We start from the raw sequence: 19,300 nt of genomic DNA on the forward strand, positions 1-19,300 counted from the left end.
AGGACGGCTGTGTTGGGAATCTCCTTTGGGATGGCGTTCCTGCTGTTGGCTCTGATCCTGCTCATCTGCTTCGCTGGTCACATTCTGGTAAGTGTTGACAAGAAGGTCTGAGGAATAAACGTTAGTTTAGGTCTGGGAGCATAAATTGTTGTGCAGACTATTTTATCCTTGAACTATCACTGTTTTTGATCCTAATAGGTTGTAGATCAATAGGTCGTGCGTGTCTTTTTTGGCTGTTTTTCAGCCTCCTTTGCCAAGTGTTGACATGAACCCTTATAGTTAGGGTTGTGCCGATGAGACATTTTGGGCGATATCGATATCCAATATAATTAATTGCTGTTATGGCCGATAACCGATATTACCGATGTCGATATGATCTCATTCTGTATTGAAAAATTATAATAATTTTGTCCATTCTGAAAGATACATGTACTGTAACAGCGTATCTGCACTGCAGGCTTAGGCAAGTCAGATTTAACTTAAATATACCTTTATATTTAATATTGTGAGCTTGTAGATCTGTTCAAGCTGTTACTTTGGGCTTGTTTATCTGTAAAGACAGACCGATTAATCGTAACGATTAATGAACCAATGTGTTTGCCGATTAATCTCCCATCACTACTTATAGTACATAAAACACTCACAAACTAAACATATGCGTCACGTGTACTGTACATTCACGCAAGCACATTACTGTACACATGCTGTTCCAGTGGTGGGCAGTAAAGTAATGTAATGTTTTACTGTAATAATAGATTACTTTCCCCCATGTAGTAACAAATGAGTAGTGTAAGGGATCACAATTGCCAAAAACGGTAATGACACAGTATTACAGTTACTAAAAATAAAGTAATTCTGGTTTACCTTTTAAGTTTTTGTACATTTTCGATTTCTATATGCATTTACTGTCTGTATACTATATACTGTATTTCATCAGGTTTGAAAGGCTGTAATGTGTGACTGATTAGTGACTCTTCATGCGGAGGTTAATTCTTGTCATGGTCAAGTAGATTCAGTTCTAAAAGAAGCCAATACATTGCACCACTTTTTTGGAAGGGGGGGGGGGGGGGGGGGGGGGGGTTAGCGAATGTAATATAGTAATTTAATGAGTAACATAATACCAACCAAGTAATAAGTAATATAACTACTTAAAGTAATTAGAGTTTTAAAGTAATAATAAAATAATAAAGTAATTTATTAAGAGTAACATGCACAGAAAGAGTGCGAGAGAGAGAGAGAGAGAGAGAGAGAGAAAGAGAAAGAGAGGAGAGAATAAAATAAACTGAGAATAAGCCCGCGTGCAAACACGAGACGGAGATCGATCCGTAATAAAAACGTATTGAATGTTTCTGTCACGCAGAATTCAAAAGCTGTGCAACTGCCTTGAACCTTTAATAGAAGCTGTCTGAGGTCCGTGCGGGGATAAATACAAAGTGCTCTTTCTGAGAAATGAAGCCTGCCGTCCTCCACCGTCCCTGGCCGACAGCGCCGCTTCTCTTACCCGCTAAACGTCTCTGTTGACGACCATTGATTTATCCATTCATCGTCTTGGCACACTATCTGTCCAACTCGACCTGACATCTCTTATTCCAAAGAGACGAGTGCATGGCTGAAGTTTTTCAGAGCTTGTCAATACATTTTGTATTGATGGGGTGGCGTCTAGTCTCTCCTGCATGCGTGTCAGAGTGACCTCGAGCAAGACAACGAACCCCATAACTAACTGCTCCCCATGAGCACGTTGTGCCTTGCATGGTCTCCTCCACTGGTGAGGAGTGAATGTACGTGACTGTGAACTGTAATGCACTTTGTTAAGTGCTTCGGAGAAAGGGCAGTTAGGCCGTTAGGGCACTATATAATTGCACCATTTACAATTTAGTGGGTGTGTAGTACTACTACTGTGCGTGTGTGCATGTGTGCATGCGTGAGTGCGTGCGTGCGTGCATGCGTAGGTGTGTGTGTGTGAGTGAGTGGTGGTGGCAGGTTTTGTGTAATGACCCGAGTTGTTTTTTATTATGTGCTCCGTTCGTCTGTGAAGGAGTGTTAGTGCAGTGGAAGGGCTTCTTGTGGGAATGTTTCCAGTTAAGTGAGGTGGGATGTTGCTAAATACAAACAGCGCTGAACACGGGGCCCTGTTGACCTCCCTGCGGGAGGTCATATAAACCCTATTCAGTTAGTTAAGGTAATGGCAGATGCATGTGTATGGTACATACATTTCAAGGCAAGGCCAACGGGCTTTACATAAAACATTAAGAACACAGAGCAAAAGGACCTGTGGTTTTCTGGGAGTCTGTTCCAGATACAGTATATGTTGCAGGAAAACCGAACGTTTAGACTCGGAACAGAAAACAGACCTGTTCCCCATGCCAGAACTGATGCAGCAGTGTGGTGCCAAAGGAAACTCCCTCTTCTTCAACGTTGCAGAACGTCCACGAAGCCATCATGGATTCCGCGAGAAACGGCAGAGGTCCCTCGTGCCCCTCTTGATCAATGGGGCACCAGTGGAGAGAGTGAGCATGCCGTCCCGTCCCTGCTGTATATTTATGACCACAGCTTGCTTGAGGATTATGAAAGATAGGCAACACCCTGGAAACGGACTGTTTGTGACCATGTGTCGGTGTCCACATGGTCACATGGATGTTTGAGGCGCCTCAAAGCCAAGAGCTTCTTTCCTATAGCGGTTGTTGGAGCCATAAACAGGACATGGACAATAGAAGGAAAGAGGAAACATAATAAATTATAATGTGTTGCCTCAGAACTGTAGTTATTCCTGTACATATTGCTTAAACAATATTGCACAGTGTATATATGTACATCATAGTTAGCCCCTATGTGACCCCCCCTATACTCACTCAGCTTTTTTCTTATCTCATTACTTTGGCTGTATTATGTTATGTTGATGTTGCACATCATTGCAGACCTTACCACACTTGCATTTCTCTGTATCTACCTGTATGAGTACAGTGACAAATATCTTGATGATATAGCATGAATTCAGAAATGTACTTAAATAATAAATACCCTAAATAATACAATGCTTTATTAACCAACTGTAGTATTTTTCCGTTGGGTGACAGACAGGGAGCCAGTGGAACAATCTAAGAAAGGGAGTAGCATGCTACTACTTTCTTGACTCAGTCAGCAGTGTTCTGAATCAGCTTTTTCATGTCAAGGACCCCCAAAATGATACTCATTAGCCTGCGGACCCCCATTAGAAATGATATGCCAAGGACCCCCATAAGAGAAGAGTTTTACGGCTCTAGCAGTGATTTTCAACCATTTTCATTTCAAGGACCCCCCGGTTTGACCTGAATTAGGCTACAGTCCCCTATTTAATGGCATTTCTATCTCTGGGACCCCCAATGTACAGTATATTGTAAAATCAAAGTTAATTTAACTCTCGTTCCATTTGTACACTCTCTAAGAGTTACAGACCCATAAGGGTCCATTTGGTTTCCTAACTATCATTTAGCTGGGGACCCCCTAAAACTCCGTCAAGGACCCCTTGGGGTCCCCGGGGGGACCCCACTTCGGGAACCGTGGTTTTAGGGAGACCTGTAAAGCGATACTTAACAAGCATGGGGTGGCGGTGGCTCAGGGGTACAGTGGCTGGATGGTAACCGCAAGGTCGCCAGTTCGAACCCGGACTCCCCCAGAGTTAGTGTCGAAGTGTCCTTGAGCAAGACACTGAACCCCTAATTGCTCCTGATGTGCTGATTGGTACCTTGCATGGTTTCCACCGCCATCAGTGTATGAATGTGTGTGTGAATGGGTGAATGTAATGCACAATCTATGTAAAGCGCCTTGGATAAAGGCGCTATATAAATGCACCATTTACCATTTAAGCATGAACAACCAGGAAGTATACTGTAGGCTAGGTCTTATGTCACAGAACCAAGGGCATTCACAACAGTGTGATGTGAATATCTCTTTATATGAACCAATCTCATTATACTCATGACATCATTCGTCTGTCTGTCACGTCTGTCTGTCTGTCTGTCTGTCTGTCTGTCTGTCTGTCTGTCTGTCTGTCTGTCTGTCTGTCTGTCTGTCTGTCTGTCTGTCTGTCCATCCGGCACGTGTCCCCAGCAGGGAGGTAAAGGATCCGTCTGTTCCGTTCCCTGGCTCCCAACTTTCTCACGCATCATCATCGCCAACAAACCCTGGCTGCGATTGGTCCTCACCATGACAACCACCGCCCTCATACTGGTAATGGCTGTCTTCAACATGGTGAGTGGCCAGGTCCTCGTCTTCAGTGTGGACTTAAATGGGTGTTAAGTGAATCTTTTTTTTTTTTAAGTTAAGCCTTTGGGTTTGTCAATTATTTTTCCCTGAAGCCAAGCAGCGCAACACATGTTGCAAGAGTGCTTGAGAGAAAATAAGTCCAGAACCAGCCACTTATTGAAAACGTTTGGTTGCTACAGTCTGTCTACTTGAGCTGTAATGCAGATTTGTACGTATAGCAGCCAGTAGTACATATACAGTGCAGTATACTGAAACTCATCTTCTCCACCTATAGTGCCTGTACTGTAGACCTCTTTCCATCAAAATACATTACATTATTTTTATTATTTTTTATTATTTTTTATCCCACGATTTTGTAACCCATTTTTCACCCCTGTGTCAATTATCTAATGTGATCCTGGGCTCTACACACCCTCCGCCAACCTGGGGAGAGCAACGGACTTGAACTCACGCTTCCTTCATGCATGAGTGTCCAAGTTGCTCCTTTACACCTAACAGGGAGGAGTTTCCCTGGTTGGACGTAGGCCGTGGAAGGAACACGTTATTCCAACCAGTTCCTTTCCTCTCCATCAGGCGCCCCGGCTGGCCAGGGGGAGGCAGTTTAGAGACCAGGATTACTGCATGTTTTTTGTGAGGGTATACCTACCCACATTACATTTTCTATTTTGGTGCAACAACATAAGCTTAAGCTTGGACTCAATTATTTCTGTGTGACACACATACACACACACTGACATGCCCGTCTCCCTGGCTAGTTCTTCTTGGAAGACGAAGTTCGTACGACTCCAACGACTCCCAATGACAGCCTGCTTGACTCACCAAGACCCACCCACCCCAATGCGACCAATGACAGCCTGCTTGACTCACCAAGTCCCGCCCACACCAATGTAACCAATGACAGCATGCTTGACCCTCCAAGCTCCTCCCATCTCGCAGACGAGGACAAGTTCTATCTGCCTGTAAGTATACAGCGGGAAAGCATGGGGGAAACCTTCCCTTTTTATTATTCTGAATTCTGAAATAGCCGATCAACTGTACACACTGTACACGACGCATTGTGATGCCTTGTAGATCTGCTATTGTAACTGCTGTTGTGTGACATTGCATGGTGTCACATTGTACGAAATCTACGAAAACACTAAAGTTGAAATATGGAGATACAAGGTTTCTGCCTGACAGCGATGGTTTCATCCAAACTGTATTTCATGCCATTACGAATTTGTGATATTCATATTATTACGATATGTATCGACTCGACACCGGGCACTGCACCCCTTGTGGTGGGGTTTACGCGTGTGTCGAATTTGAAGTCAGTGAGGCGAACGGTTCTCGAGTTACGTGGATTACAGACGTACAGACGTACCGACACACACACAGAGACTTGGTGCATTTCTAGTTACTAGAGCGGTGCCCGTTGGAGCCTCTACAGCGGTGCCCGTTGGGCACTGGCCTACTTGGAACGATGCAAGTTGGAAATGCATGCCCCGCCCAGATATTATGTCTGTGTCCCTTTTATGCCCATACATGGAGTTCTTTGTCAGGCATGCCCAAATATGGAGTCATTGCAGACGAGTATGATGTCAGAACAGGCCAGCTCCATATATGGACACTGGGCAGTGGGCAGGGGCCCTGTCCAGGAGCCCGGGCAAAGGCCTTATTGGGGCGGTTCTGGACAACCGTGGTGGGGTGGAACTTGTATGTGGAATTTGAAGTCGGTGGGGCGAACGGTTCTCGAGTTACGTGGATTACAGACGTACGCAGATATACATACTGTACGTATAGAGAATTTATAGATATTGGTGCATTTATAGTTAGATAAGATATATATATAGCTATATAGAGCGTCGCAGTCCCGCCTCCTACCCGGGACCAGGAAATGAAACCCAATGCATTATTCTCATAGACATTTCTTAAAGTATTTATTTAGTAAAAACGGCAGGTTACAACACTTTTTTTGTTGTTTTTCTTCTGTCATGAGTTGTCACGACTCGAGTTGGCTTTGTCCGCGGCGTAACCGTCTTTAAATAAATACTTTAAGAAATGTCTATGAGAATAATGCATTGGGTTTCATTTCCTGGTCCAGGGTAGGAGGCGGGACTGCGACGCTCTATACTGTATATGTATGTGTGTGTGTGTGTGTGTGTGTGTGTGTGTGTGTGTGTGTGTGTGTGTGTGTGTGTGTGTGTGTGTGTGTGTGTGTGTGTGTGTGTGTGTGTGTGTGTGTGTGTGTGTGTGTATTTTACGTGTTTTACAGTATATTGGTCTCTCTACTCTCTCTCTCTGTAGTATTTCATCTACTGCTGCATCCTGGGCCTGGTGTCATGCTCTGTGTTTCTGAGAATCAACTATGAGCTAAAGATGGTGGTGATGTTGGTTGCTGTGGTGATATACAACATCATCATCCTCCAGACCCACGCTCCCCTGCTGGATGGATACAGTACTGCACTGTACCGCACTCAGAAACTGGACAGGTGCATAGTACACACACACACACACACACACACACACACACACACACACACACACACACACACACACACAGACACACACACAGACACACACACACACACACACACACACACACACACACACACACACACACACACACACAACACACACACACACACACACACACACACACACACACACACACACACACACACACACACACACACACACACACACAGAAGGTCATTTGAATACAATTAAAATAGTTGAAAATAATAAAAGATAAGATCTTAAAATAAAATAGTATGCTAAATAAAAATATGAGAATTAAGTTTTGACCTGAAGAAGATCCACATCGGATTGAAACGTTAATTGGCAATTTTTTCTACAATAAAGCCTTTTCCAAAGCCTGGGTTCAATCTCTTAGTAAGCTTTTAACTCAGCACCCTTTGGCAATGCACGAGTTAGCTCCTCTTCCCAATAAAGTAATGCAGCACACACCGGCGGAGGGAATGTCCCACGGGCCCTGGTGCGAGATTGATTTACCAGCTGGCGACTGGCAGAGTATGCAGTGCTAAACCTGTTCACAGCAACACCGGAGGCAAATACGTCTGTAGTCTGTTACTGTAACGCGCAGCCAGACGAGCCAGTAAGCACCCCAGTTTAAACACTCGGGGTTTAAACACTCAGTTTAAACACTCGGGCCCTTCACGGGTGCCGTGAAGGGCCCTTCACAATAAAGCGTATACCTTTACCTCCCCAATTAACTATATTTTACACAATATTGACAGAAAATGTAGTCACGGTAACTTAATAGCGTGTGTTTGTGGGAGAGAGAGCCAGAGAGAAAGAGAGAGAGAGAGAGAGAGAGAGAGAGATTACAGTGTACTACGGTAGGAGCAGGCCCTGATGCGACTGCTTCCCCTATATCGCCTGGCAGCATAATAAATGAGCCAAGAACCTCAAGGCAGTAGCAAACAAAAAAGGTCTTCAGCTTCAGATTTTAACCACTTGAACCCTATGTGTGTCCCTATTCTGGGGCAAACATTTGTCAAAAATAGCAGATCTTCAAGCTTAAAATGCCAAAGATAGCCGATCTACAAGTTCACAGACGTCACGTCCGTGAACTGTTTTTGGCGAAGAGATTTGAGCCAACGAATTGTGAGCCGAGGATAGATAAGTGGTAACTGAGAGTTGAAAGAAACCTATAGTTACTGTGAGCTGTTTAAAGGGGCATTCCACTCATTTTCAACATTTTACTATGTCATTAATGTACCTTAGAGCTGTTGTGTGGAAATAATAAAAAAGTTCCCCCATTCTGTGTTTCCTAGAACTAGAGGTCTGAAAAAAATCATTAACATGGTGAAACACATCTTGATGATGTCATCAAGATGTGTTTCACCATGTTAATGATTTTTTTCATAATTACAGTTCTAGGAAATACAAAATGGGGGGACTTTTTTTTATTATTTCCACACAACAGCTCTAAGGTATATTAATGACATAGTAAAATGTTGAAAATGGGTGGTTTTCCCCTTTAAGCTTCGCCTCTGGCAAAGAGGATTGCGACTGGTTCTTTTGTTTCGGAGAAGGAGTAGAATTGATTTTCCAGATGTGAGTGACAGTTTGGTACGAGGGCACCTCGCCTCCCTCACTGACTACAATATCATTATCAGAAAAAGTTTTCTCCACTCCTAAGTTAGATATTTTCCCCCCTGCTGTCTCTCAAAATGTAAGATTAAACGTGTTTTGGTCGCCAAGAGGCAATTGGCTTTGGACGCATGAGCACTGACCGATAAGACTGTGCAAATTGTCCTCAAGTCACCACCAGCTGGAAGTCTTAATTACTTCTCGAGTAGCTGCATGGATTATTGCGTGGATAGAGTGGGTTCTGCCAAATTCGTGCCCAAATTGGACTTGCTCAAGGGTCACTGGCAAGTCAGGCTAACTGGCAATTCAGAGATCTCAGCATTCGTGACTCCGGATGGGTTGTTTCAATACACAGTGATGCCATTTGGCCTTCGAATCGTAATGCACCCGCTACTTGGAAGTCCTGGAGAGTGCTCACTCCACCAGCATGTTCTCACCATGCTGGGGGAGTGAGCACGTTCCAGGACTTCTGTGTTGGGAACTTTATCCTGCGAAGAGGTTCCCAGGATAAAAAAACGTTCGCTCTGAAAGAATATTATATTCAAAGATTTGTGCCGCATTTTCACGATTTTTCAAAAATAGCAGACCTACAAGCTTGTAGATCTGCTATTTTTCAATAGTATAACATAATGCTTAGTTAAAACACCAAAAGGGGTTCCCACCCAAAATGGGTTAAGATGGTAAGCTAGGGTAAGCTGCCTGACAGAGGCTGAATGTCAGGTTGAAATGTTCTGCCCTTTGTCTCTCTCTCTCTCTCTCTCTCTCTCTGTCTCTGTCTCTGTCTCTCTCTGTCTCTCTCTCTCTCTCTCTCTCTCTCTCTGTCTCTGTCTCTCTCTGTCTCTCTCTGTCTCTGTCTCTGTCTCTCTCTGTCTCTCTCTCTCTCTCTCTCTCTCTCTCTCTGTCTCTGTCTCTGTCTCTCTCTGTCTCTCTCTCTCTCTGTCTCTCTCTCTCTCTCTCTCTCTCTCTCTCTCTCTCTCTCTCTCTCTCTCTCTCTGTCTCCAGACCTGGAGTCCTGAAGGACCTGAAGACAATGGGCTCAGTGTCTCTGTTCATCTTCTTCATCACTCTGCTGGTGTTAGCCAGGCAGGTCAGTCACCGCCATGAAATGAAACCGTGACATGCTGTGGGACATTTTATGAATGTATGAACTTCATGGAGACCAGAGCTGTAGACTTACTGTACGCCCCTTGCACACACAGAGAGTCTTTTTTTATTGGAAAAAAAGAAAGAAAGAAAACGAATGACAACATTTTTTCTCTTTTTTCTGGATGCGTTAAAACGGATTAACCACTAATACATTGCTTTTGTCTCAGTGGGCAAATACCTTTTGACTCAACTCTAACTTTAAGTCACAGAAATAAGTCCTTCAAAGTGCTGTTCCAAAATGAAGAAAGTTGCGGTCTGGTCAGTGGTGCGTCGTGAGCTTGTAGACTGGCTATCTTGGGAGTATTATGTAAAAAGTAAATTATAGAATAGAGCTTAAGGGGTTAGAATCATTGTTAGTCGGTTTCTAAGATGCGTTGGGAATTCACCCTCGCCTGGCCTTGTTAATCTCCCCCTGTGTTCTGAAGAGAAGCAAACATCCACAAGAATATATGTATACTGTATCTTGGTCTCGATTCATCCCCAAGCTATAGAGGACCACATGTTAGCATAACGACCCACTAGGGGAGGTTAGACATAGCATTGGTTAGACATAGCATTGGTTAGACATAGCATTGGTTAGACATAGCATTGGTCCGACTGGATTAAGCCATTTAGGCCTGACTTCGACATTTTAAAAATCATGTTTCTATGTCAGTGGTGCTCAACCTTTTTCATGTCAAGGACCCCCAGAATGATATATATTTGGCCGTAGACCGCCATCTGAAAATATGTTATTCCATGCAGGAACCCCTCAGAAGCAAAGATTTGAGTTAAAAACGTTCGCTCTGAAAGAATATGTATTCAAAGATTTGAACCACATTTTCACGACTTTTCCAAAAATAGCAGACCTAGCTCGTAGCGCGCCACTCGGTGGCGTGCTATGAGCTTGTAGATCTGCTATTTTTCAATAGATAAAGCATAACATAATGCTTAAAACACCAACAGGGGTTCCCGTCCAGAATGGGTTAAGGGTGAGGGGTGCGTTAAGACGACCGGATTATGGTTGGTGAGGGGTGCGTTAAAACAACCGGATTATGGTTGGTGAGGGGTGCGTTAAAACGACCGGATTATGGTTGGTGAGGGGTGCGTTGGGTTTAGGTGTGCTGCCCCGTGGGAGGTTAGGCTAGAGCGACTGAAGCAGCACTGGATGTAACATGTGCTGTATACTCTCAAGGGTGAAACCAGTAAGGCAAACACATGCATCAACTAGCCTGCTAATCGCACACATCATGATATATAACTGTATCGGGCGAGAGAGAGAGAGACACTGTGATGTATGTATTCACACATATGCACATACATCCATGCCTGGAGCTCGCAGCTCAAACACACAGGGGTATAATGGGTCATTCATATACCCCCATATCTGACATGCATACACACACAGTGCTCTCTCTCTCTCTCTCTCTTTCACACACACACACACACACACACACACACACACACGCACGCACGCACGCACGCACGCACGCACGCACGCACACGCACAAACACGCGCTCCCCAGATAGATGATTCTCCTCGACACATTTAGGCATGTTTAGAAGTCCCCAAGCATAAATAACCAATGCACAGACAGTGGCCATCTCGTATGCAAAACAGCCCCGTCGTCCACATACAGTACCGTTTCCTTGAGCTACGAGAGCAGCGAGAGATCCTCGCTCTTGTTTCACTGATCCTTTTATTGGAGCATTAACCCATTCAGGCCTGACGTCGGAAAAAAAAAAAAAAAAATCTAAATCATGACAATTTTCGGAAAGATTTGAGGCACATTTTAACGATTTTTCAAAAATAGCAGACCTACAAGTTCATAGCGCGCCACTCGGTGGCGCGCTATGAGCTTGTAGATCTGCTATTTTTCAATAGCTAAATTATAACATAATGCTAACGTGACATGGATGCGTTCCAGGTCTCAATGGATTAATTTTCCATGAATACCAAACATGCTCTTTAGATTCAGATGGTTTGGTTTATATCCCCACAGATCTGATAAAGTTTTCCATTTGCCTGGAAAGATTAGAAATATAAGGAGCCCATATCTCTGAGAAAATGGTCTCATGGTCCGTGAGGAATGCACATTGTTTTCAAGGACAATATGGGCCTATAGTGACTGGCTTTGTGTAACGTCTCGTTGAAGCATAGTCGTGGTGCTCTGTATCGTCCAAGGCTTTTTGCTTTTGTTCATGGATGAAACGAGCAAAACATTGTCTGTGTGTGGAACAATCTATATGAGTGCTGCTGGACTGAGGTTCAGTAAGCATAAAAAGAGTCCACATACCTACTGTATTGTATTATATATACTGTATGCTCCAACAACAAACCCTATTGACAACACAACACAACATTTTGAACCTAATGGATGTTTGTCAGAACTAACAATTAGGATTGAAACGTAGCTTGTTTAGCCAATGCAATGCATTATTAGCTTGAAAATCTAAAGTATGAATTAGGCATCAACCACTTCGACCATATGTCCTTACTTTGACAGGGGTCCCTCAGGGCTCTATACCAGGTCACTCCTTTCCCGCCCCTCAACACCAAATCTCTTTGCCGAAAATAGCCGTTCTACAAGCTCTTGTGACGTAGCCTGGCATATGGCCAGAATAAGATCACTGCGAGGGCAATATTTTATTTATTTTATGCAATGGCAGATTCGTCTGGTTTCCAGACTACTTGCAACACGGCATGAGCTTGTTGTAGAACAGCAATTTTCACCAAATGTTTGCCCCAGAGGATGCTAGATTTCATGTGCTTAAAGGACAACTTTAGTTATTTTCAACCACGGTTCATGTTTTAGGTTGTTATTAGAGAAAGTAAAAAATGAGTTTTAATTCTTTTTCATTTTCTGCTTTCTTTTGTTTTAGCGATTTTAGCTATTTTTGACAGGGGGGGGCGGGGGCTTTCGAACATGGGGCTAAATACGTCTTTATTTACAAAATATTATGCCGATTTTTTTTAAAATTATTTACTATAGTCCTACTAGACCCCAAGAAATTACATCTGGCCACAAAAGATGACAGGATCTACTGAATGTGAAGGTAGCCTACTGGGGGGAAGCCACACTGTGTGTCATGGGCTCAATATGTCAGTTTGACACATTCAGTAGATCCCATGATCTTTTGTTGTCAAATATAATTTCTTGGGGTCTAGTAGGACTATAGTAAATAATAATAAAAAAAAATCACTATAACATTTTGTAAATAAAGACGTATTTAGCCCCATGTTCGAATGCCCCCGCCCCCTATCAAAAACAGCTAAAATCCCTAAAACGAAAGAAAGCAGCAAATGAAAAAAATGAACACTCATCTTTTACTTTCTCTAATAACCTAAAACATGAACCGTGGTTGAAAAAAACCTAAAGTTGTCCTTTAATAATTAAGCCTAATAACAGTGTTTTGTAGCATAATAAACACAGGTGTGTGGCTCGTGGACTCTCTCCCATACTAACCTCTCTTTATCGTCCCCATGCATGCATTGTTCAATGACCGGAGAGCAGAATGGAGGGTGTGAAATGACACGGGTGTCTCTTTACTCTGTGTCCTCCTGTAACAGAATGAATATTACTGTAGGTTAGACTTCCTCTGGAGGGACAAGTTCAAGAGGGAGTGCGAGGAGATCGAAACCATGGAGAACCTCAACCGCGTTCTCCTGGAGAACGTTCTGCCGGCCCATGTCGCAGAACACTTCCTCGGGCGCAACTGGAAGAATGAGGTCAGCTTGTATTTATAATATACTACAGTACTGTATACATATATGTGACCAAATTTGACTGAGGGACTGCCATTGGATTTTTTGAATTTAAATTTTGTCATGTCATATGAAAGCAGGGAATCATAGCTTCAAATTGACATATTGGGTGTAGTAGCTTTTTCATATTTTCTTATTTTGCATATTTTCCTACATAATGCCTCATTTGCATATTTAAAAATGTAAAATTTGTAATACAATAAATCATTGTCTTCGTGTAAGTTCTCAATTGGGGAAGTTTAATGGTGATAACAATCTAATATAGGTATGGTTTTGCCCACTCAATTCATAATTAACGTTTCAATTTTGGAGCTCTGGCTCATGGACTAAAAACCAAAAAGAACTGAACCGGTTCCCATTGGGAACCAACCGGTGGAAAAGGGGCCTGTGTGGATATGCTTGCAGCAGCGGCTGTGGCTGGACAGCCCCACTCTGGAGTGGCAGTCTCTAGTGCAGTTGGCGCAGACATCTGAAAAGGGGACTGGCACAGGTCAGGAGTGCAGTTTCCTCTTCTGTCTCTTCGCCTGCAGCAAAGAGATGTGCCTCTCCTCTCCTCGGCACGGCGAGTTCCTGCAGCGACGGTCCGCCTCCAAACGCCACGGGCCTTCCTCCCAGTTGTAGTGGTCAATGCATTCATGCCTGCTTCATATCACGTTTGCAAACGTCCTTGAAGCGGAAGCTTCAAGGACCTCTTGGCTCCAGACCAAGAGGTCTGGAGCCTGTCGACAGCTCTCCCTCCGTACAGGCCAGCTCTGGGCAGGGTCCAGCCTGTGGACATGGCCAAGCCACCTGAGGCTTGGCCATGCAGGCTCGGCATGGTGAGCACATGCTGGTGGAGTGAGCACGTTCCAGGACTTCTGTGTGGGGAACTTTATCCTGCCAAGAGATTCCCAGGATGCGGCGTAGAGAGCGCAGGTGGAAGCTGTTTAGCTGTTTCTCATGTCTGGTGTATAGGTGGTCCAGGCCTCGCTGCCATACATCAGGGCGCTGACGACGCAAGTTTTAGCACAAAGTTTTGCAGGCGCATGCCAAATATAGGCTCTGGCCTGACAGTGCGTTGCGTGTTCGAGTCCCGTTCATGACGACATTTGCTGCATGTCTCTCCCCTTCTCTCTCTCCATCTTCACTGTAACTATCAATAAAGGCACAAAAGCCAAAAACTAAAAACAATATATATATTAATGTTAAATTATTAATAAAATATTAGGCCCACTTGCAGTATCCTCACGGCCCACCAGTGGACCGGGTTCAGGGTGTCACCCTGACCGTAATCTCTCCATGATTACATTGTACCATCCAATCCCTCTCTAATCCAGTGACGCTGTCCAAGGTAATGGCCATCTTTTCTTCATAAGAAAAGCGAACAGCAGAGCTGTAGCCTACTCTTGGATTTTGTCCAGAGATCAGAATAAACAAATAGAAATTGGAAGCGATGGGCTGAGAGCTGATGAAATTGGAACTGGAACAATATAGCTGCAGCTGAAGCTGATGAATGGGTCCTCTCTCCTGATTGGAGGAAAGCATTCAATAATGAATTAATTAATTGCATTTTTATAGCGCTTTTCCAAGTGCTCAAAGCGCTTTACAATGGTTCATTCATTCATACATTGGGAGGTGAAGCGGCGAACAGTCGACGCCAGCGTCCTCACTTCCCACATTCACACACCAAATGGTGGCAAGCTCACACCGACCGACTCATTGGAGGCAATGTAGGGGTTCAGTGTCTTGCCCAAGGACACTTCAACATGTGGATTCGAACCGCCGACCCAGGGATCATTGGACGACCTGCTCTACCTCCTGAGCGACAGCCGCTCAAGTATAGCCATGATTTCTATCAGAATATAGAGATAAGCTTTTTGTTTTAACCAAGATATGTCACCTTTAAGTGAAAGTAGACTAAAAAAAGGACATGAAAAATCTACTCAATTAACAGAGTACTCTTGACTTGTGTTCTGTTGTTTTGTTTGTTATTAGTATCTTGTCATCTCTCTCTTGTTTACTTCAGTTTTGTTGACTAATGTTTTCTTTCTTTCTTTCTTTCTTTCTTAATAAAGAATTTCAATAAATTACAGTACAGAGTACTTGTAATTAACCCCCCCCCCCCCCCCCCCCCCACCCTCTCTGTATGTGTCCATCAGGATCTGTATCACCAGTCCTATGACTCGGTATGTGTGATGTTCGCCTCCATCCCTGACTTCAAAGAGTTCTACACAGAGTCTGACGTGAACAAGGAGGGGCTGGAGTGTCTACGCCTCCTGAACGAGATCATCGCCGACTTTGATGAGGTATACCGTCCGTCTGTCTGACTTCTTCGCTATTTTAAAAGATTTTATTCACGGGCATCCAGGTGGCGCAGGAGTAAAGTTCTCCTCACCATGGGCGTGGGTACTGGGGGTCCAAATCCTACCCTTTGGGGTACAACAAACACACACAATTCACAATGTTCGCAGTACTCTGTGACTGCACTAGAGTCTCCTATGGTGAATAGAAGAATGCTCGCCACCCAAAACAAAATCCAAATCCAGAACGTTCGCCACGAAAGTATTCCTAAACGTAACCTCAATTAAACTGCCTAAAACCTAACCTTATTCTTAAACGTATAACCTCAGCAAAAACTATGCCTAAACCTAACCTTATTCCTAAACTTAACCTCAGTAAAAACTATGCCTAAACCTAACCTTATTCCTAAACTTAACCTCAGTAAAAACTATGCCTAAACCTAACCTTATTCCTAAACTTAACCTCAGTAAAAACTATGCCTAAACCTAACCTTATTCCTAAACTTAACCTCAGTAAAGAAAGACTATGCCTAAACCTAACCTTATTCCTAAACTTAACCTCAGTAAAGAAAGACTATGCCTAAACCTAACCTTATTCCTAAACTTAACCTCAGTAAAAACTATGCCTAAACCTAACCTTATTCCTCAACTTAACCTCAGTAAAAACTATGCCTAAACCTAACCTTATTCCTCAATTTAACCTCAGTAAAAACTATGCCTAAACCTAAGATTATTCCTAAACTTAACCTGAGTAAAGCTATGGTTAACTATGGCTTGTTTCAGGCTATTTTTCCATCCGTTTCCATCCGACAGCAACAACATCAACAAAGACATTTTATTCTTAAAAAATGAATGGGGCTGGTGGTTTGAAGGGGCTATCAGCAGGGGGGGGATCAGCAGTGACAGCCTGGGGACAACATGGGGGAATTGGCATAATGTCAAAGATGTCAGAAGATGAAAGTGGAAAACAAGATGAAGAGCGGGTCGGGAAAAAGATTGTATTCAAGGTCTTTTTTGATTTTGTCTAGACTTTAGAGACAGGCAAGGGTAGTAGAGCGATGAGCAGAATGTGAATTATATATGTCATAAACATACTAAATTACAGTTATATAATTACATTATTATTATTATTATTATTATATTTTAATATTAGAATACAGTACATTTAGCATTCATACCACATTTGGCCACTTTTTGTGCATTTTGAAAGAGAGAATGTTCAAAACAAGAGATGACCGTATATCAGACATTGGGTTTGTTTGCTTCTGTGTGTCTTCCAGCTGCTGTCTAAGCCCAAGTTCAGTGGAGTGGAGAAGATAAAGACCATTGGCAGCACCTACATGGCTGCTACTGGACTCAATGCCACCCCTGGACCAGAGTACACACAGGCATGAAGCAAGGGCTTTTCTTTAGGGGCTAAACAACTACATTTCCAAGATTGGACTACTAAAGTTTAGGGCCAATTTGTATTATCGTTGCTATCGGGTAGAAACCATGTACCTCCATATTTCAACTCCATATTTCAACATTTTATTCTGTAAATGAATGTCCTACTCCGTCATACTACATACGGTATTCTATTCTATTCTATTCTAGTATAATTGGTAACACCTGTGTTTACCCTACTTTATTATTCGATGCTACTGTTAAATCTGGCTTCTCTTATCTCTCTGCAGGAACATGACAGACAGTACATGCACATTGGCACCATGGTGGAATTTGCCTTTGCACTGGTTGGGAAACTTGACATCATCAACAAACATTCCTTCAATGACTTCAGACTCAGAGTTGGTGAGTGGTGTGTTTTAAATGTCAAAGTATGTGCATTTGAAGTGTGATTCCAAGTTCTTAGTTGACACGCTGGGGACCCCATATTTGTGCATGGCTGACCTGCTGGGAGGCCATATATGGATATACGCCGTAGCTCAACGGGATGACATCATCACTCTGTCCAGCAGCATAAAAAGCACCGTGTAGTAGAGAGATTCTGTTCTCCAAGACCCAACCCTTCACCACATAAACTCTTCATGACTGTTATTATCTTCAAGGCTCTCTCAACCAATATTCTAAAGACTCTAGAAGCACACTCCTTTGGCTCTTTTCTTTGGCCCTTCATTCTTCTACAGAGCGGGAAACCGACGGGTTGATTTAGCCTTACTTCAATTCACCATTAACTGTTCTGTTACAACATGCTTTCCTGGACGTTGCATCAGAAAGGATCACCACCAGAGATGGAACGTGATCGTGCCGCTGTAGCGGTGAGACACGAGCTGTACTACTTTGGAGGGAACCTTGACAGGACCAACGGGGATCAGATTGAAGTGCATGCCTTCAACACAGTGTCTTTATGCTGGAGGGAGTTGACCCCTGCGGTGACACCTGGAAGAGGAGAAGCTCACCTTGAGGTTCCGTCCATGCGCGCGGGCCACACAGCTGTGCTTATAGGAGATGCCGTCTACCTTTGGGGAGGAGATACGAGCTATACAGATGCCTTATGCAACGTGCTTTATGCATTTGACGTGGACACCCACAGATGGTTTAAACCACAGGTTTCTGGGACTGTTCCAGAGGGGAGGAGGGACCACTCAGCCTGGGTGTTGGGGACGGTCATGTATATCCATTCAGGACAAATCCGATCAGATGTGATTTTTGGTACTGATGACACTGATGACATGTACAAGTTGGACACCGCCACACTTCTTCTTTGATTAACACCAGAGGCACCCCGCCACGTAATCCATCAGGTTGCTCCGCAACCGTCATCGGGACAAAGATATTTGTATTCGGAGGCTATGGGAGCCAGTGGAACAACAGCAACACCATCACAGTGTTTGACACAGAGTCCAACGAATGGCTGAGAACGCCTTCTGCACAGCCTCTTCCAGATGGACGCTGGCGTCATTCAGCCTTTGCCTACAATGGGGAGCTGTACATATTTGGTGGTGTAGACGGACAAGGTCTCCATGAGACATTTGTGTGGAAATTCAGTCCACAGAGCTTCTCCTGGAAGAAGGTCGAGCCCAAGGGGAAAGGGCTGTGTCCGACGATTTCTGCCATGTACTGTTGCATGGTGGGAGATCGTATCTTCCTCTTTGGAGGAAGCGACGCAGCGACTCTGAGCACCTCTGATGCCCTTTTTGTCTTAGACTTGAGTCCCAGTCTGAAGACGTTATGCAAGCTAGCGGCCATCCGGTACTGCCTGAAGCAGTCTGGACTCCCGCACAACATCAGGTGGGAACTGGCAGCCATGACCACTGGCGGAACTACTTTGGGCCGGGCCGGGGGGTGGACCGTACGACCGGACCTCGCCAAACCTGACTCCCAACACCCTCCCCTGTGGCTGTGGCTCAGGAGGTAGAGCAGGTCGTCCAATGATCCATGGGTCGGCGGTTCGAATCCCGGCTCCTCCTGTCTACATGTAGAAGTGTCCTTGGGCAAGACACTGAACCCCAAATTGCTCCCGATGTGCTGGTTGGTACCTTGCATGGCTTCCGCCGCCATCGGTGTATGAATGTGTGTGTGAATGGGTGAATGTAATGCACAATCTATGTAAAGCGCCTTGGATAAAGGCGCTATATAAATGCACCATTTACCATTTACCATTTTACCACGGCTGATTACAGTTTGGATTCCATAGAAGCCAGCATGTCTTCTATGGAAGCATGTTGCACAGGGAAAATAGCTTCTGCCACTATTTGTTTTTTTTGTTTGTTTTAGAGCATTATTAGAGCATTTGACGTGGTCAAACTACCAAATTATGTTCAGAAGCATCTCTGATATTTCATATAAA

At 44.0% G+C, this 19,300-nt stretch overlaps 1 protein-coding gene across 3 annotated transcripts in view; it reads left to right on the forward strand.

Moving 5' to 3' along the window:
- The window catches only part of adcy2b (adenylate cyclase 2b (brain)), a 104,804-nt gene that overhangs the window by 81,291 nt on the left and 4,213 nt on the right, over positions 1-19,300 (forward strand). The window contains exons 15-23 of one of the 3 annotated variants that reach the window (XM_079521811.1): positions 3-87; positions 4,087-4,227; positions 4,998-5,201; positions 6,529-6,713; positions 9,343-9,427; positions 13,037-13,195; positions 15,370-15,516; positions 16,791-16,898; positions 17,187-17,301. In XM_079521811.1, the coding sequence (XP_079377937.1) occupies positions 3-87; positions 4,087-4,227; positions 4,998-5,201; positions 6,529-6,713; positions 9,343-9,427; positions 13,037-13,195; positions 15,370-15,516; positions 16,791-16,898; positions 17,187-17,301 (1,229 nt within the window). Of the gene's footprint in view, positions 1-2; positions 88-4,086; positions 4,228-4,997; positions 5,202-6,528; positions 6,714-9,342; positions 9,428-13,036; positions 13,196-15,369; positions 15,517-16,790; positions 16,899-17,186; positions 17,302-19,300 lie in introns of those variants that run through there. The other 2 variants (XM_079521812.1, XR_013791661.1) reach the window with 2 other exon arrangements.

Source organism: Electrona antarctica (genome assembly GCF_951216825.1).
Source record: "Electrona antarctica genome assembly, chromosome: 15".
In the NCBI taxonomy this organism is placed as follows: Eukaryota; Metazoa; Chordata; class Actinopteri; order Myctophiformes; family Myctophidae; genus Electrona; species Electrona antarctica.